We start from the raw sequence: 19,183 nt of genomic DNA, 5'->3' as shown, positions 1-19,183 counted from the left end.
AGTAGTAATCACCAGTCTACCAGTCAAATCAGTCTACGTGAGGTAAAACCATGCCTTTTCCTCAGAAAATGAATAAATCTGACGTGGAAATTGTTTTGAGCTCCATCTACTAAGAATAGCACGAGCTCTTGGAATCCACCAAGCGAGAGAGCGGTAGGAAGGGTAGATGTGGGTAAGTTTCTACCCACGTCCGATGGAGACCGCTCAGGCATTTTATGCTACACCAGAATGTGTTCTTAATCCTTTTGATGAATCTGAGAAATGGTGTAGCATCCATTTTCAGCTTCCTCCTCATATATATATATATATAAAATCTCCTCTGTCCTGCTGTTGGAGGAGCAGATCCACCTCGGTAAACAAACACTTCTCTAATCCAGCTAAGAATGTTCTCCTCACCGCAGGACGTCCATCTCCATGGCCCCACATGCCTCTCGTCCAAGATCTGGCAACACAATTTATCTTTCTTCTCCCCCATCCCGTCTCTCTCCCTCTCTCCCATTTTTTGCTGGACATTTCAGGGTTGCAATCTCCTCGAGAGGGAAAGTTGAAAAAAAAAAAAAAACAGTGCCAAAAAACTCTGGTCAACAGACTTATGAGGCACCAGGTGTGTTTATGTCTAAATCTATGTGAGACGCCTAAATACAGGGTAAATCCCATAATTCATAGCGTACTTCATATAGAGAGTAAGGATGTGCTATTCTTGTTTACCCAGGATCTTATCTGTACTGAACAAACATCATGTGGCTTCATCAGTACATGATTATATGGGAGTTTGCAGAGGCAGAGAGAGCGACAGAGAGAGGAGACGGAGAGAGAGAGAGAGAGAAGACAGAGAGAGAGAGAGAGAGAGAGAGAGAGAAGACAGAGAGAGAGAGAGAGAGAGAGAGAGAGAGAGAGAGAGAGAGAGAGAGAGAGAGAGGAGAGGTGTTGGCGGTTGTACTTGCATATTTGGTCATGTCCATCTGCATGTCTGAGTGTGTTTGCCTTTGCACGGTTTATGTCAGTGTGCGTCTGTCACGGCTGAGCGCTTCTGCAGGCCAAGGCATCCCGGTGGGAATGAGACATGCGAGTAATTCATCTGACAGGTATGAGGAAATCCAGTACCACATCCACCACCATCGCCTTCCGAACGCTGACACATGCACGCACACATCGACATACGCGCGGGTGGGGGTGGAGCTGTGCGTCTGTTGTCTGGTTTCATTGTGTAGCATATCCACAAGATGAAATTTAACACAATGGGCCCATATGCTCCTTCACTTATTCAGTCCCCCTCTCCCTCGTCTGTCACTATGGCTGTTGGGTTCAAGGTTAAGCGACGCACGCGGAGGTCGCCTATTTTCCCCGCTTTCTCTCATGTCCGTGCTTACACGAAGGGTCATAGGGCCGTAGATAGGGGCTGCGAGCCATCGAGGAGAGAGGAACAGGAGACGGTAAACCATCTGGTGTTGGCAGGAAGGTCTCACGTACAACACGACAACCTGACGACACCCTCCATGCCATCACCCCCTGGGCAACAATTCATATTCTCCCTTATTGTCTCTTAATGTTACTGTATCGGGATTACATTCGGAAATTGCTATATAAGACAGATTTTTGTCTAAATTAGTGATAACGAGACTCTGTGGCCTAAATTTTCTCAGAAAATGAGGTCTGAAATATGTGATGAACCTCATTGGGATACATAAATATATGTTTTGCATATGCAAGCAGATATGCTGAAACATATAGGATGCTTCGATACTGTTTAAAATTCCACCTCCACTCCAAGAGTCACTGGGAGCAGACCTCTCACACAACACAGGCCGGGGCCGGGTGTCCGGGTGGCTTAGCGGTCTATTCCATTGCCTACCGACACGGGGGTCGCCGGTTCAAATCCCCATGTTACTTCTGACTTGGTTGGGCGTCCCTACAGACACAACTGGGCATGTGTGAGGGTGGGAAGCAGGATGTGGGTATGTGTCCTGGTCGCTGCACTAGCGCCTCCTCTGGTCGGTTGGGGTGCCTGTTCAGGGGGAAGGGGACTGGGGGGAATAGTATGATCCTCCCATGTGCTACGTCCCCCTGGTGAATCGCCTCACTGTCAGGTGAAAAGAAGCGGCTGGCGACTCCACGTGTATCGGAGGAGGCATGTGGTAGTCTGCAGCCCTCCCCGGATCGGGAGAGGGGGTGGAGCAGCGACCGGGACGGCTCAGAAAAGCGGGGTAATTGGCCAGGTACAACTGGGGAGAAAGAAACGAAAAAGAAAAAAAACCAGGCCGGGGACGATGGGAGGAACACACCGTGACTCACTATGAATGAAAACAGTAAAAAAAATGACAGAAAATCTCTTCTTATTCAAGGCAGAGAAAGGGGGCGGAGTGGATTCAGTTGTCCAGATAGCCAGCCAATAGCATGCGGGAGAAGTGAATATTAGTAAAGAGAGGAAGTGGTCCATGTTTTAATCAGTGAACCACCTCTCAGTGAACTGGTGAGGAGGAGAGAATGGCAGACAAGCAAATAGGGTAGATACAATAGGCATAACAGGTAAACAGACCAGCAGACAGAATAGGGAGCTGAGAAGTGCTGATGATTCAGACACTGTCTGTCTGGTGACTGGGGCCTAAGGGACGTGTTGGGGTCGTGCGGTCATTAGGAAGGCATGCTGAGGGACAAACACCCACAAGAACCAGGAGAACTGCTTTGAGTGACAGGTCAACCAACCAACCAGTGTGCTCTGAACCGAGCTGCGTTTTCAAGAGCTGCCAAGAACTTATCAACAGGGCAGGTTATATCTCTTCGACAAGCCATTCTTTAAATATCACTCTCCAATTCCTCTAAGTACTTGACAACTTATACCTTGAGGTATAAAGACACTCTTATATTCTTCAGTAGTCCTCGTACTTTTCAACATTGTGCTTAGGCCGTTTGAGTAATGAAAGCTAACCACCTCAGCAACAGTAGGTTTGATTGAACACCTTCAATGCCATAAATCTCTATATTCATTTATATTTTATAGTATTTTCAGCTTCTGCAGGGGTCCTCCCCCCGACACTGGGGTTTTTGCCCTTTTGAAATTTGCTTCATCTTTTGATTTTTGGACCATATCTTTGAAACACATTTGGACGCCTTTGATGGTGCTAGCAACCGTCGGGTTTTACGCCGCTGACCATTTCAATAATCGTCTCCCAAACTTTGCTTAGCCTCGCGACCCCATTCAGCTGAGTAAAACTTACAAATTAGAAGCTTTTCTCTGCGTTATACTCCTCCAGCCAAGAGGTTTACAGCTGCCGGAAACGGTGCCGATCCTGTGCCGCTAGGTACAACTGGTTTAGCCGCCATTTTTTCTGCTCCCGTGTTCATTCTCATTTTACCTACAATACTGTAACGACCACAGACGTGTAGACTTGCTAGCCCTTGGCCAACGGGTCGGACCCTTTAGTCGACTGGTTAACGTAGTCGCCCGCGGTGTGGGAGACCCGGGTTCGCGTCCCGGGTTGCTACATTGGTGTCAGAAGTGGGATGGTGAGACTGTGAAGCCACCAGAAGCGTGTGCACCCGGAGGCATGACGGAGCTGGTATGCTGTAGCCCAGGGACACGCTTCCCAAAGGAGGGGGGGGGGGTAGTGTAACGATCATGAATGAGTAGACTCGCTAGCCCTTGGCTAACGGGTCGGACCATTTAGTCGACGGGTTAGCGCAGTCACCCGTGGTGCAGGCGACCCGGATTCGCGTCTCGGCTGCGACGGGTTCCCGGCTGCCCCTTAATTCGCTGCAATACATTGTGCACTTGGCAACTAACTCAGTCTCGCCTGAGTCAATAAGAGGTTAGCTTTACGCATCAGATAAAGTTCGGTGTAATAGCAAATCTGACTTGAAGTCACATGTTTAACTTGTATACCCATCATCGCTATGAGGCCACTGCGCACCACGTAGTGCCGCTGTTCTGACGATTTACGCTGCCTTGTCGAAAAATGCCATTGTAGCGTGAATCGATAGCAGTCCAAACCTAACCTCGCCTAACCATGCGCAGAACTGCCAGGTAGCACATCTCGACAGGTAGCACATATTGACAAAACACCGGCAAGGCGTCATGCACACGGTTACCGTTTGTTTCCATAGCACTGGAGCTAACGTCAGACCTTGGAAATCCAACAGAGAAACTACAGTGACTACGACGAATGACACCAGTATGCGTGTACATGATGCACATGCGATGCATCTCCTCTACTGACCATGACAAACATTTTTTGCTTTCTCTTCGTTTTCTGTTGCTTGCTTGCTGTTGATTTCAACATGCACTGTAGGATCACCACAGGATGTAATATCGCACTACACGGGATGTAGCATCACTGGATATGAGGTAAATACAAATCTGTTGATTGAATATCGACGTCATTAAGCCTTCCCACCTGCACAACCTGGCTGCGCTGAGCACGACTGTCAAACAGTGCCTAAAAAACAGAAACTAGCATTCTTACATTCTCTCCTATTTGGGACCATTCAACATCAAATCGTGTGCTAACAGAAGTGGCACTGGAACGGTTTCTGTCTGTGCGCGGCAAGCCTCATAAGACTCGGTCTATCTTTATGCAGATAGCCCCAATTCTCTAGTCTGTTGCTTTTGTAAGGCAGCTTTCCACGGTGGATATGCTCGGAAGCAATAGAAATGTGCACAAATGTGCACCTCTTTGAGTAACGAGAAAATCACAAAGGTGCTAAAACTGTCCTTTTGTAAGTCACTTTGGATAAAGTGTTAGCCAAATGGGTCAATGTAAAACAATAAAGTAGATTTGATTTAAGAGACTCATTAAGGCTTTTCTTAAAAGGCTCACTCTGTGTCCGATCACTGTGACAGGCAGCAGTGGCTGGACAGTCCCGGTCAAGGCACCAGTCTATGAAGTGACCATTTATAAAGTTGAGCCACCCAGTCACCTCACCAGCTCTGTTATTTATAGAGCAGGACGGTCTTAGCTCTTCCATCTTCTCCTCTCCACAGGCACTCTCCAAGCGAAAGCTTTGCTGAAATATTGATGAAGCGTTTTAAATAAGTCATCAGGACGAGGCTGGGCTTTAACCCTTTGTCTGGTAGAGAACAGGCACAGCCGAGTCTGCAGACTGACAAGTGGGGAAGAGACAACGGTCCATTAACAAAGCTAACACTACCAGCCGCACCATGCTGTGATGAGGAGGACGGGAGGGGCTGGGGTGTGTGTGTGTGTGTGTGTGTGTGTGTGGGGTCACTGACTGTGTCACTCAACTGACCCTTTTAGGTCCTGCCACCCATTGCTGTACTCTTTCAGTGTGTGTGTGTGTGTGGGGAGGGGGGGGGTGCGCACACTTTACACGCGTGTGAGTCCAGGGTGTCTCCCCGGCCGCCACCCAATGCCTGCTGGGATAGGCTCCAGCATCCCTGCGACCCTGAGAGCAGGGTGAGCAGTTTGGATAATGGATGGATGGATGCTGTCATGTGTGTGCAGGTCAGAATTTATCATCTTCATTGACTAGCCACAATAAAAAGATGGAAAAGCACAGTTGCATGCAGTGAACGAAATACTTCTGAAGGCCTTGTGCATCAGTAGTTTCTTAAGCACTTCAGAGTTAGTTTGATTTTCAGAAACATTGTGTACATCAAAATGTGTTTGCATAATTATGCAGACGAAACAGATTTACATAGCCATATCGCTAGGGGACTATAATCCCATGCAAGCGCTGAGTATGTGCATTGAACAAATCAACGATTGTTCTCTTGAGTCAGGATTTCCTTCAATTAAACAAAAGATAAAACCCAAGTAATTTTCTTTGGAGCCAAGGAAGAACGATTAAAAGTCAGCTACAATCGGTAATGTTAACAAAAAACCCACAAACCAAGCCAGAAATCTTGGTGTAGTCATGGACTCAGACCTGGATTTATAGAACCACAGTAAGCTAATTACAGAGTCAGCCTACTATCACCTGAAGGAGAATTAAAGGATTTATGTCTGAGCAGGATTTGGGAAAACTTGTCCACGCGTTCATCTTCGGTCGACTCGGCTACTGTAGCGGCGTCTTCACAGGTCTCTGAATCACCCGTCAAACAGCTGCGGCAGATTCAGAACGCCGCTGCTCGAGTCCTCACTAAGGCCCAACACGTGGATCACATCCCTCCAGTTCTGAGGTCTTCACACGGGCTTCCTGTCCGTCGGAGAACTGGTTTTAAAACCTCTGCTCTGGGTTCATAAAGCCCTGAATGGTTTAGGGCCAATATAGGTCTCTGATCTTCTGCTGCACTGTGAACCACCCCAGACCTCTCAGAGGGTCTGGGACAGGTCTGCTTTCTGCCCCCAGAGTCCAAACTACACATGGAGAGGCAGCTTTCACTTTTTATGCACCACATATCTGCAACAAACTCCCAGAAAAGCCGCAGGTCTGCTGCAACTCTCAAGTTCTTTTAAAGCAAGGCCGCAGACCTTCCTGTTTCCTGCTGCCTATGACTAAATAAAATCTGACGCTTTCGATTTTCATCCTACACCGCACTGTCACTTTTCATCTCCTGTTTCATCTGACTGTATTTAAATGTCTTTTTACTGCCTTATGATTCTGTCTTGATGCCTTTTATGCTTTATGTAAAGCACTCTGCACTGCCTTGTTGCAGAAATGTGCTATACAAATAAATGTGTCTTGCCTTACAGTGAGATTTATCACATGCAAAATGTCTTTTTTTTTGCCTTCATCACCTGCTGCTATTAAAATATTTGTTTATAAATATTATTATTCATATCTGTGTAGATATTCTGCAAGTTGTATAAATATAAATTCTGCATTGCTTTGCGAGAATGTGTGCACTCTTGTCTTATTTAGAGGTTATTGTAAACCTGTTCATGCACGCTTACTCTGTCCCTGCAATGCTTATTGTATTTCTATTCTTCCTCTGATGTTCTTCTTGAGGTTTCTTTTCTTTTTTCTTTTTTTTTGTCTGTTGAGGTTTTTCCTTCACCTAAATCCAGGGTCTATGGATAGGGGGGTGTCACACACTGCACCGAACGTAATTGTGATTATAAAGCCCTCTGGGACTCGACTGTGATTTAGGGCTTTACAAATACATTTGGCTAGACGAGTAAAAAAAAAGGACAGCCCCAAAACCTTGGCCTGCTAATATCCCATCAAAATAACTGGGGACCAATGCCAAATGGATGATCAAGCACTCCATCAAGCACTACGTGTCTGTAATGACATTTTTTTAGATTTCCTACTCGTCACCTAATTAGTAAAGGTGTTGTAACAGCACTTTCACTGTAAAAAAAGAATAAAAACTCCATTACTGTCAAACAACCATGATGAAAGGGATCTGCCGTCTGCCGTGTGGACCTGTGGAGATCCGCTCCTCAGTAAAGTCAGGCTTCCCGTCAAGCCGATACAGAGTGTGAATGCCAGAGGAGATATCTGTTCTGAAATGGCATGAAGATGATTTTGGCGCCAACCATTTCTACAAAAGCGACTGAGAAATCCTATCTCTCTCCTACATAAAAAGAAAAAGCCAACACGCCCGAGACATTTCCATGAGAACATCACGCCACGACATCACACGGTTCAAATATCACGGGCCGCCACCCCAATCTGTGTTCAAAACTTGACTTTTTCTGAGTGGATTATCTCACGAGAACCCATCGCAGGCCACCTCGGTTGACTTGGCGCGCAACGAGAGAGGCCGGGCGGCTGACATGTTGATTTTCATTCCTTGCATGCATGGTTGGTAAAGCGTGCCTCTTCGATGGGCCTGATTCAATTTTCCACCGACTGATTGGCTTTTTACGGAGACCTGTTTGACTTGTCCACTCGTTGCGTGTCTTCATACGTCCTGACAAGCTCCGGTGTGAATGCCCAACCCGGAGGCAACACTGCACAGGAAGGCTGCAGGGAAAAAGCCATGTGATCATGTCATACACGAACTGTCCTCCATTTAGAATGGCTGCAGAGCCGGGCCGGTATACTGATACCATACCAATATCCTCTATCATATCACATGATGGCACTATGGTGATATAACGTCAGTGTTGTCATTCCCTGGTCTTAAAGGCTGCAAGACTACACAAATTAACTTATTCGTCTGTTCTGGTGAAATGAACAATGACCGTCTCTACCTGCTTGGTCATCATAGCCACTTTACTAATGGTCCTTTATCGACATCTTTTGTGTGAATATCTTACACTAGAACCAATAAGTCATCCCAACATATCATCACAGTATGGATGTTGAGGTGTTATTCGTCCGTCGCAGCGACGAGGACCATCTAGTCATCCGTCACAGGATGACTAGATGACTTACGCGATGATTAAAGGGAGGGAGAGTTGCGCATCATCAACCCCACTCGCTCGTCCGAGACCACCTACTGCCAGTGGCAAGACTAGCGAGACGACTGGCAATGGAGACGGGTGCAGATTTTTCTTCCCGAAGCCTTTCCCATAGACGAGTATACCCGCAAGGCAGCGGAGGTTTTAAATCAGTTTCCCGTCTCCTAGATGAACTGCCTGACGAGGCTAACGAGCTTCACCTACCCAGGAATCGAGGTATTCAGTCAAAGTATTGTGATATTTGATTTTGTCAATACTGCCCATATCGCACAAAAACACATCTAAAAACTACAAGAACACATACATCCAACTAAAAAAAACAAAAAAACAAACGCCAGCCAGGATGACTGTCAGAACTGCCGGTCTGCATGGGCTAGCAGTTAGCTTAGCCTGCCCCGCTTCCTGTCAGACCGCTCTCGGTGTTTCCACTTTGGGCGCAGCTCCGGGCAGGGCCGTGGTCCCTGGGCCCACCAGACACAGCAGACCAGGCACCCCCGGCCGATCCAATGCCAGCTCTCCCAGCCAGACACCTTCGACACAACTCCCCACACTCCACACGACGACACCAAAAACACAGTCAATGCTAGGTGAGGCCGCCACCAGACCGCCGTCAGTGTTATCGGAACTGCCGGTCTGCATGGGCCAGCAGTTAGCTTAGCCTGCCCCGCTTCCGCGTCCTGTCAGACCGCCCTCGGTGCGTCCTCCTCGGGCACAGCTCCGGGCAGGGCCATGGTCCCTGGGCCCACAGGATGCAGCAGACCAAGCTCTCCCAGCTGATCCAGCGCCAGCTCTCCAAACCATCAAATGAAGACACAAACTTAAGAGACAGACATGGACAAAGACTGCATGGACGACACTGGGTGAGGCCGCTGCAAACGTAAATTCACACCGCCATCTTCCCAAAGTGGTTTAGCAAAACTGTTTAGTCTGACCAGCAGCCAAAAAAAACCCCTTAGGTATTCTTTTTATTATCAGAGAAAGGCATTTTCACTTGATAAGTGTCTAAAATGATTAATCGATCACCAAAATTACAATCAGTTGATGTTCTGCCGACTGACTAAATCGTTTTAGCGCTGTAAGCAGATATTAACAACTAAACATAACCAAACATGATTTATTTGAAATGACAAATAAATCATGTTGAGCATGTGGTGCTTGTTAAAAAAAAATCCAAAGCCGAGCATCTTTCAGTGATATAAGGACAAAAACTTGGTGTAACGACAAAAAAATTGTCTTCCTTTTCTCTCTTAGGTGCATAAAATGAAATCTGGCTGAACTGATTCCAAACTCAAACTCACAGAAGGGATCTGAAGCGGGCACAACAAACCCGCCGCTTGGCTAATGACTGTGATTGTGCAGCGCTGGTAAACCGCCTGCTGCAGACGCTGCTGCAAAACAAGCCCGACATACACGGTCAGCCTGCTTTGCATGCAGGATACACCTCCGCCCGAGGGAAGAGACGGAACAACTTGCAGCTGAATAACACAATCCCAACAGTATGCCCTCTTTTAAATGACGGCATGCTCTTCATCACAAATTAGCTTCGAGAAAATTCTGGCCCCAAACATTGTATAGCTACCCAAACTAGGTCAGACCGAGTACTTGAAGGGTAATGAATTTATCATGGAGCATACAAAGCAGAAGTCCTTGGGTGTGTGTGTGTGTGGGGGGGGGGGGTCTTTAAAAAACTTGAATGCAACTTTGCTAATTAGGGACCCTGATCCCAAGCGGATCATGCTCTGACAGTGTGCATGAGAGAACACGTGAGCCATACTTGGACCCTCTCTCCTGCATCTCCTCTGGAGTCTTTTGTCAATTTGTAATCGATTCGTTTGCCTGCAACAACAACAGGTCTTTGGAGACGCAATCTCTCACCAGAACACAACGTCCACACACAGTATAAACAAACACTCCAAAAAAAATATTACTGTGAGCAGCACAATTAATACTAACAAACCCCTGCCGCTTCCAACAACCCAGATGTTCCTACAGTATCTGCAAGGCTATCAGGTCCCTTTAAATGGCTCCATCTATCAAGTGCCATATTTCGCTCCTGCCGATTACACGTCTAATCTATAAGCTGGAAATACAGTTTGCCCTCCCCACCCCTTTTCTCCCCAATTATATCTGGCTAATTACCCCACTCTTCACGAGCAGTCCCGGTCACTGCTCCACCCCCTCTGCCGACCCGGGGAGGGCTGCAGACTACCACACGCCTCCTCCCATACACGTGGAGTCACAGCCGCTTCTTTTCACCCGACAGAGAGGCGTTTCACCAGGGGGACGTAGCGCGTGGGAGGAGCACGCTGTTCCCCCCAGTTCCCCCTTCCCCCCGAACAGGCGCCCCCTACCGACCACAGGAGGTGCCAGTGCAGCGACCAGGACACATACCCACATCCGGCTTCCCACTCGCAGACACGGCCAGTTGTGTCTGTAGGGACGCCCGACCAAGCCGGAGGTAACACGGGGACTCGAACTGGCGATCCCCGTGGTGGTAGGCTACGGAATAGACCGCCACGCCACCCGGACGCCCAAGCTTGAAATACAGTTTGAAGAAAATCTTGAAGTACAACTTATTGGTTAATGAACCGAGGCACCTTTGTGATTATGTGTTTTTCAGCAAGTAAAATTATTTTTTCTAGGCAAATAAAGCCAATAAAATGCTGCGCATGTGATTACAAGAAAACTAACAGCAAAATCAGGACCCCTCCGGTCACTAATGTCAGCATATACGGGGATTTGTCAAAATGCAGCAGTGCACATTTCAGGCGACACACAGCGCAAAAACAGCACACCGACGCTGCATTATAGTATGACGTTTGTCGTATAAACTACAAACAATAGATTACACGACAAACGTGAACTTGTGCAACTCGTTGTGTAAGCCATGTGAATGGGTTGGGAGTGAAGGAGGTGTCGGCTACAGAGGGGCGACAGACCCGAGTGCAAAGTGCAGCGTTACCGTGTGTAGTACATACATACTGCCATGTGGCGATGGACCACAACCCCCCCCCCCCCCATATAATGTCATACAAAGACTAAAGACCAAAACATGCCCAGTATCTGCACTCTGGGGTACAAGACAAAGAGCTGCAGGTGACCTGAGCCGTAAAACATCTGCATGCCTCCTCAACGTCAGACGGATGAAACACGGCTGCGGTGATTTAGTCATACCTGGCCTGCCACACCTGTACAGGCAACCACACACACACACACACACACCAGAACGTGTTGGTCTTGGTTTCTTCCATTCTTTGTGAGACCAATAAACTATTAGAGCCATCATCCATCCTGAGACTTGTCACCGCGTCAACTCCCGAAACCTCAGTTTAGAAATGCAACACACCACTTTTCAGCGTGTGTTCTGTACACCTGCAGTTCTTAGGCGGTCGTTTGTCGTTTACAGTGTTTTATTGTCGTTTGGAGGCGAGATGTTTTCACGAGGCCTGTTATGTTTTCATCTCAGCAGCACAGATGGAAGAGTAGAATTCAAACATTTTTCACCATCCGATTTGTTGAGGTTGTCGTCGGATGGACACGTTTGGGTCCTGATGACCGACTTTACATCCCCCTTTCGGGACGGTAAGCTGTCTTTTCATGCTGTCGCGTGCCAAAGACCAGTATCCTAGCTAAACACATGTGCTGTATAGCAGTGTTTCTCAACCGGGGGTCCGCGGACCCCTAGTGGTCCGTGGTGTAATTGCAAGGGGTCCGTGAAAATAAAATATCTTTAAAAAAAAGATCCTATGACATTTATAGAAATAGGATTATTTTACTCAAATGTGACGGAGACCTTTATCTACCTAAACTATAAAGGGTAACAGGGCTTTTTTCTCTAATTACATCTGTTTCACAAGTGCAATTTATTGTATTTTAATAAGAGATCTCGCTCCCATTTGCATTGTTAAAAGTTACTGCATAAAAATTCTGTTGTTACATATATCTGAAAGTTACTGAATACATATTCTGTTGTGTTACATATATCTGAAAGTTACTGCATAAGAATTCTGTTTTGTTACATATATCTGAAAGTTACTGCATAAGAATTCTGTTTTGTTACATATATCTGAAAGTTACTGAATACATATTCTGTTTTGTTACACATATCTGAAAGTTACTGAATACATATTCTGTTTTGTTACATATATCTGAAAGTTACTGAATACATATTCTGTTTTGTGACATATATCTGAAAGTTACTGAATACATATTCTGTTTTGTGACATATATCTGAAAGTTACTGAATACATATTCTGTTTTGTTACATATATCTGAAAGCTACTGAATACATATTCTGTTTTGTTACATATATCTGAAAGTTACTGAATACATATTCTGTTTTGTTACATATATCTGAAAGTTACTGCATAAGAATTCTGTTTTGTTAACTATATCTAAGTTACAACTGAAAGCTCTTATTTTTGCCCCAAAGACTGAATAAATGCTATAATGCAATTTAAAATGCAGTTTCCACTGTTTCTATCAGATTGCAACCCCCCTCCCCCAAGATCAGGTGGAGGGGTCCTCAGGGTAGATCAAAAATACGCAGGGGGTCCAGGACCCCAAAAAGGTTGAGGACCACTGCTGTATAGGAGTGGTTAATTGGGCACAGGCGCATCTTACTGACCAGCCAACCCGCATAGGACACATTTAACCACACCTTACACACACCCTGTCCCATTGTGCTGGGTTTATCTCCCATGTTATTCTGCTTATTCACATATCCAAGAATAACTGTGAGCGTGACACGAAAAGGGAATGAACAGCATATTCCGAATATGACCTAAACGGGATGGAATGAGGCTTTGGCGGGAGAAAACGGTGCGCCGAGGTCGCAGAGGCTCCCCGTTCATTTAAGCGGACCAGATGGACGCTTCTCCGATCCACAATGTTCTGCTAACCCACAGTCGAATCCTGACAGAACCGACACCAGCACACCGACAAGACCGACGCACACACAACACACAGACTCGAACCCATCAAAATGGACAAACGTGGCTATGCGGAGCTCCCGACCCGACCGACGGCCGTAATTCATTCCTGTCCCGCAGGCTCGCGTCTGAGGAAAAAGGAAGAACATGTAAAGAAAAAAAACACACATTTTCCACTTTTTGTCCAGAAAGGAGGCTGTTGCTCACGCAGCTAGACAGACAGATGTTGTCAGGACAGCGGGTCATGAACGTGTCCGCTCTCACCGCTCTGGAGCAAAACACAGAAAACCCTCAGACAGACACCTGCATCCCCCGACAAGGCCAGCCAAACGGAAAGAGGACATAAGGAGGGAGAGCATCTCCTCAGCTGCCAGCGCACAGCAGCGCCGCAACGGTTTTCACAGACCAACGGCTGTAGCGGTGTGCTGTGGCCCCCTAGTGGCCACGGGTCTCAACTGCACACAACAGCTACTCAAACAGTGCAAGAAGAGATGAGAAAAGGGGTCTTTCCATGTAAAATAAACATACATAAAAGCTCAGAGTAATCATCTCAATGATCAGAATAACGCAAAGTGTTACTCGTCACCACGTGTGAAAGACGTGACAATTTCCAGGCATCGTCTTGCATTTCGGGGAGAGTAGGCCAGACGGAGAAAGAAAAATAGGGAAAATGGGAGGAGGGTTGTCATTTTTCCCCTTCCTTGTGCCACTAATTTACAAATGAGTGTATCTATATTTAGCAGGGTTAAATATATACACACAAGGGTTCGACAAACTACTAAGAATGAGGGATGAGGGGCCATTATAGCTAGTAGGCCACACTCGGCTGTCATGGTGAATGCTGGGGATATAGTGTGTAATAACATAGTTATCTGGAGATGATTAAAAGGCCCCCGTAACTTTTTCCTCTTTGCACCCTGACATAATACAGCTGAAAAACCCGTCCTACCGTTTGTTTGGTATGTATGCGCGTCTCTTTATTCGACTGAAACGAACCTACTGAGAATCACGCGTCACGTAAAAGCAGATCTACATTAACCACATACGGTAAAACATTAGACTCGTGTGACGCTACTTGTTTTGAATTAAGATAGGGGGCATCATCCATCCATCCATTAGCTGAACCGCTTATCCTGCTCTCAGGGTCGCGGGGGATGCTGGAGCCTATCCCAGCAGTCATTGGGCGGCAGGCGGGGAGACACCCTGGACAGGCCGCCAGACTATCACAGGGCCGACACACACACACACGCACACACACATTCATACCTAGGGACAATTTGGTATGGCTGATTCACCTGCATGTCTTTGGACTGTGGGAGGAAACCGGAGCCCCCGGAGAAACCCACACAGACACGGGGAGAACATGCAAACTCCACACAGAGGACGACCCACCAAGGTTGGACTACCCCAAGGCTCGAACCCAGAACCTTTTTGCTGTGAGGCGACTGCGCTAACCACTGCGTCACCGTGCCGATAGATAGGGGTATGACTTAATTTGCTCATATTTAATGAAAAAAAAAATATGTATCTAGCTGCAGCTGGAAAAAATGGCCCATCAAAAATAAGAAATAAAATAATCAATAGAAAGAGCTTTTTGCAAGTAATAAGTGAAAAAAAATCTGCCACTGGATCTAATGGAAATACAAGATATTCAAGATGCACCGTCTAAAAACAAGTCCTTATAGCTCAAAGACATTTTGCTTGTTGGGTGACTGTCTGACATTGAGTGTAATGAGCTATTTTGACTTGAAAAGAGACAAATATGCTTGGTGAAGCAAATCTAGCAAGTGGCCAGAATTAACAATACTACCCGTCCGCAAGACAGTGGGATGGACCACACTAAAATCAAGTCACTGAGCCTCACTGATTTTAACACCGATCGATCAATAGGCAGTGTCTTACATCAACGTGAGAAAAACCCTCTTGTGTTTGCTGTTGGGTTGTGGCTTTTTCGTGACCCTCAGCAGACACTGTGGAACAGCATCTCACCTTCAGGTTTCAAAGAGACGCCAAGATTTTTTTTTTTTTTTGTGGAACATTTCAGCCGACCTTGTAATGAACTAAGCCTTTTTCTTGACACGAACACGAAACACACCAGGTCTAACAAACCATAAAGGAGAATTTCCATCCTAAATTCAAAAGCTGCATCTGACGCCCAGTACAACTGTGCATCCAAACCCTGCTCACAACATGTGAACGCAACGACCTGTTTGAAATATCCGGACATCACATGAAAACCGATTTACATAATACAACTTTGAGCGGCCCAGCAGACTTGTTCCAGAAAAACAAAGAGATGTCTGTTGTGATAAGATCCCCCTACCAGTCATGCTCCGGGACCGGGACTCGGCCAGGTCTGAAATGGCTCCGGTGGTGACTGTCTTTTTCATGCGGGAGCCCGAGGCAGCGGCCCCCACTGCCGGCTTGGTCAGGGCATCGTCACTACTGGCTCTCTTCAGCTACAACACAAGACACGTCCCTTGTAAACACCGATAACATGGGCTTGTTTTTAACCAACTTGTTCATGAAATACCACCGAGGTCCCAGAGACCTTAAGCTAGACAGACAAGAACCGAATCACTACCAAGAATGAAATCATTCATCCAGATTTTGGAGCCAAAATGGCCTCCTTTGTCTCATCTCCAACTCCCCAGGGGAGTTGGAGATGAGACCCCCCGCAGGGTCATCATACTCCATTACAAATTAACAGATACGTTTACTTCGGTGATGTCAATCTCATAAATATGTCATATTTGTATTTACTTCGGTGATTTCAGTCTCACAAATCACTGCATTGAGCTCCATTGTGCGTTGTGTGGTTGTTGCTAACCTTGCTGAGGCGCAGGTCTGAAGCAAGCGTGTTGGAGGATCTGGAGGTCCTCATGGCTGTGGAGGTGGTGGAAGGAGCAAAGGTCTGTTTGGCCCGCTCCTGGAGCCCTGGCTTGGGTAGCCCCACCTTGGTGGTGCCCCCTTTCAACATGGCTGTCCGTCTGCAACCTCAACCTGAGGAAGAGAGAGAGGCAGAGTTAGACAGAGGAAGACTTTATATACTGTAAATAGCCAATGTGTAAAAGTAACAGTAATAAGGTAGTGGCATTCCCCACTTCCTTTTGCACCTTCTATAAAGGGTAGCTGAGGACGGGGTCATTCAGGGCAAAAACATTGACGCTTAACACACCGAGTCTTGATCCATTCTCTCCTATAACTTGGCAAAATGACCACCCACAAAAATTCCAGCGCGCTCCGATAAGTGAAAGCAGGATTTTCCATCTACTTGTCAGCAGGGCTGAACAATATCTTCACATTTCTTCACACATCGTTTCAGATTTGACATCGCAACACTCACATGTGCAATAGCCACATTGCAAAGGACGCAAACCGGGCCCATTAGTCATGTTATGCTAAAACTCACCGCTTGCTATAAAATGAAAATCCAGCAAGGCTCGCTTTTTTATGACTACTCATGAAGAAGAATATTCTTGCACACCTGACAAATATGATTCTACCGGATTTAATGACTTCTTGAAAAACACCCATTTCCCTTCTCAAGTCACCCTAACCACTGATAGGGTGATATGGGGTAAAACCGTGCAAGTAGTTTTCTTCTTTAAAATGGTAATACTGCAGGGGCGTCCGGGTAGCCTAACGGTCTATTCTGTTGCCTACCAACACAGGGGATCGCTGGTTCGAATCCCCGTGTTACCCCCGGCTTGGTCGGGCATCCCTACGGACACAACTGGCCGAGTCTGCGGGTGGGAAAATGGATGTGGGTATGTGTCCTGGTCGCTTCACTCATGCCTCTTCTGGTCGGTTTGGGCGCCTGTTTGGGGAGGGGGGGGGGACTGGGGGCAATAGCGTGATCCTCCCACGCGCTACGTCCCTCTGGCGAAACACCTCCCTGTCAGGTGAAAAGAAGCAGCTGGTGGCTCCACGTGTATCGGAGGAGACATGTGGTAGTCTGCAGCCCTCCCCGGCTCGGCAGAGGGGGGGTGGAGCAGTGAATTGGACAGCAAGGAAAATAGGGTAATTGGCCAAGTACAACTGGGGAGAAAAAGAGAGGAAAATAAATTGCAATAAGCCAAAATATTGCAATGTTGACCCCCCCCCCCCCTCAACACAATATTGCTCAGCCTTAACTGTCACACACTTAAGCCAACTCAGCAACAACTCCTTGTCTACAACAGTCATGTGAAGGACACGTCTTTGTTAGGAATAAAAATCTAATAATAAACTAATAAGCTTTGGAAACACACTTTGTCTAGTGTGTGTGGGGAGGCTTGGCGGCAACGCTGCCACTGACAGGAGTTTGTGACCGTTCCAAAATACACAGACCAACGGTGGCTCCTGAGGGCAGCTGGGGTGAAACCAGGAACCACCCAGCAGCACGACTTCCTGCCAGAGGGAGGAGTGAGAGAATAAAGCGCCGCTATCAGATCAGATGCAAACCGCTGGAGCTTGGAGGGCCAGCGCAGTGCAGCTCTACAGGAAGGGAGGAGGGCTAGTCTCGCGAGGCCGGACCTCAAGATGATAAGACGAGGTATGGAGGTCCAGGGGAAGTTTCTTCTCATCTCTTCCAGTCGTCCCCTCGACGCTAGATTCCAGCGGCAACAATTTGGCTGTCAATCACTGGCGTTGTGAAATCTCGCCACCAGTAGATTGCTTCACCACACGAGGTGGATTGTTTTGCCAATTACCCCACTATTCGGAGCTGCCCTGGTTGCTGCTCCACCCCCTCTGCTGCTCCGGGGAGGGCTGCAGACCACCACACGCCTCCTCCGATACATGTGGAGTCCCCAGCCGCTTCTTTTCACCTGACAATGAGGAGTTTTGCCAGGTGGGGTGTAGCACCTGGGAGGATCACGCTATTCCACCCAGTTCTCCCTCCCGCCGCGAACAGGCGCCTCAACCGACCAGAGGAGGCGCTAGTGCAGTGACCAGGACACATACCCACATCTGGCTTCACACCCGCAGACACGGCCAGTTGTGTCTAGGGACGCCCGACCAAGCCGGAGGGAACACGGGGATTCGAACCGGCGATCCCCATGTTGGTAGGCAACGGATTAGACCGTCACGCCACCCAGAAGGGCATCAGCTTTACATGTGGTATTAACCCAAGTCTGTAAAACATACTGAATACAGCAAACGATGCGTTTGATTGATTTGGATTTGCCAACCTCTTTCCTTAGTCTGAAAAGGGTCTTGACTACTCTGGCAGAGGTTGTGGGTCAGCCAGCTGCAGCTACAAGGCCGGGGCTCTGCACAGATCTCAAACAGGATACGGCTGTAGTTTACAGTAGTTGGAAAATTCGTGGACAAAGTGACGTCCAGTCACCAACTTATTCAACTTCGCAGTGAGCAAGTAAAGCAAAGTCTGCTGAGTGGGGCAGATGTGACTCCAGCGGGGAGAAATACCCCGGTAACAGTACTGAACTACGGCGCTCCCAGAGGATTGCCTCGATTCGTTTGTTTAGAGGTGTGTGTGTGTGTGGGGGGGAGGGGGGTTTGCTGGGTTAACTTGATCTATTGGTAAAACCAGAGGCCAGTTAACAGGGACATCCTGACCCTCCTTGTCAACTGAATGGTGCGCATTCTCTCTTCAGCCCTGCACCAAACTCATTATATTTGTGGAGGATTCAGACGAGCAAACGCAACTTGTCCTGAATGCTCTCCGTCCTTGTTTGTCATGAAGATACCCCAGATCCTGCAGTAGGCTAACGGACCGCAGGGCGGGAACCACCGAATCAGTGCTAACAGGAACATGACTGGAGCTGCAACTGATTATTATGTGCATTATCGCTTTGTCTGTCGGTAATGTGCCTATAGTTTATAAAATGTCGACAATAATGACAGACGTCCGTCACAGGTTCCCAGGGCCCAAAGCAACGTCTTCAAATTGTTTACGAAGTCTGACCAGCAGTCAGAAACCGCCAAAAGTAGGGCTGG

At 47.3% G+C, this 19,183-nt stretch overlaps 1 protein-coding gene across 1 annotated transcript in view; it reads right to left on the bottom strand.

Moving 5' to 3' along the window:
* Positions 1-19,183, bottom strand: part of specc1 (sperm antigen with calponin homology and coiled-coil domains 1) — a 93,787-nt gene that overhangs the window by 45,452 nt on the left and 29,152 nt on the right. Inside the window, exons 2-3 of the mRNA XM_056284766.1 lie at positions 16,071-16,243; positions 15,564-15,699 (exon numbers count right to left, since the gene is read on the bottom strand). Of these exons, the coding sequence (XP_056140741.1) occupies positions 15,564-15,699; positions 16,071-16,220 (286 nt within the window). The 5' untranslated portion in view covers positions 16,221-16,243. The remainder of the gene's footprint in view (positions 1-15,563; positions 15,700-16,070; positions 16,244-19,183) is intronic.

The sequence above is a fragment of the Lampris incognitus genome, chromosome 8, assembly GCF_029633865.1.
Source record: "Lampris incognitus isolate fLamInc1 chromosome 8, fLamInc1.hap2, whole genome shotgun sequence".
Lineage (NCBI taxonomy): Eukaryota > Metazoa > Chordata > Actinopteri > Lampriformes > Lampridae > Lampris > Lampris incognitus.
Note: the sequence above shows the minus strand (reverse complement) of the source record. Positions and strands in the feature narration are given on the sequence as shown.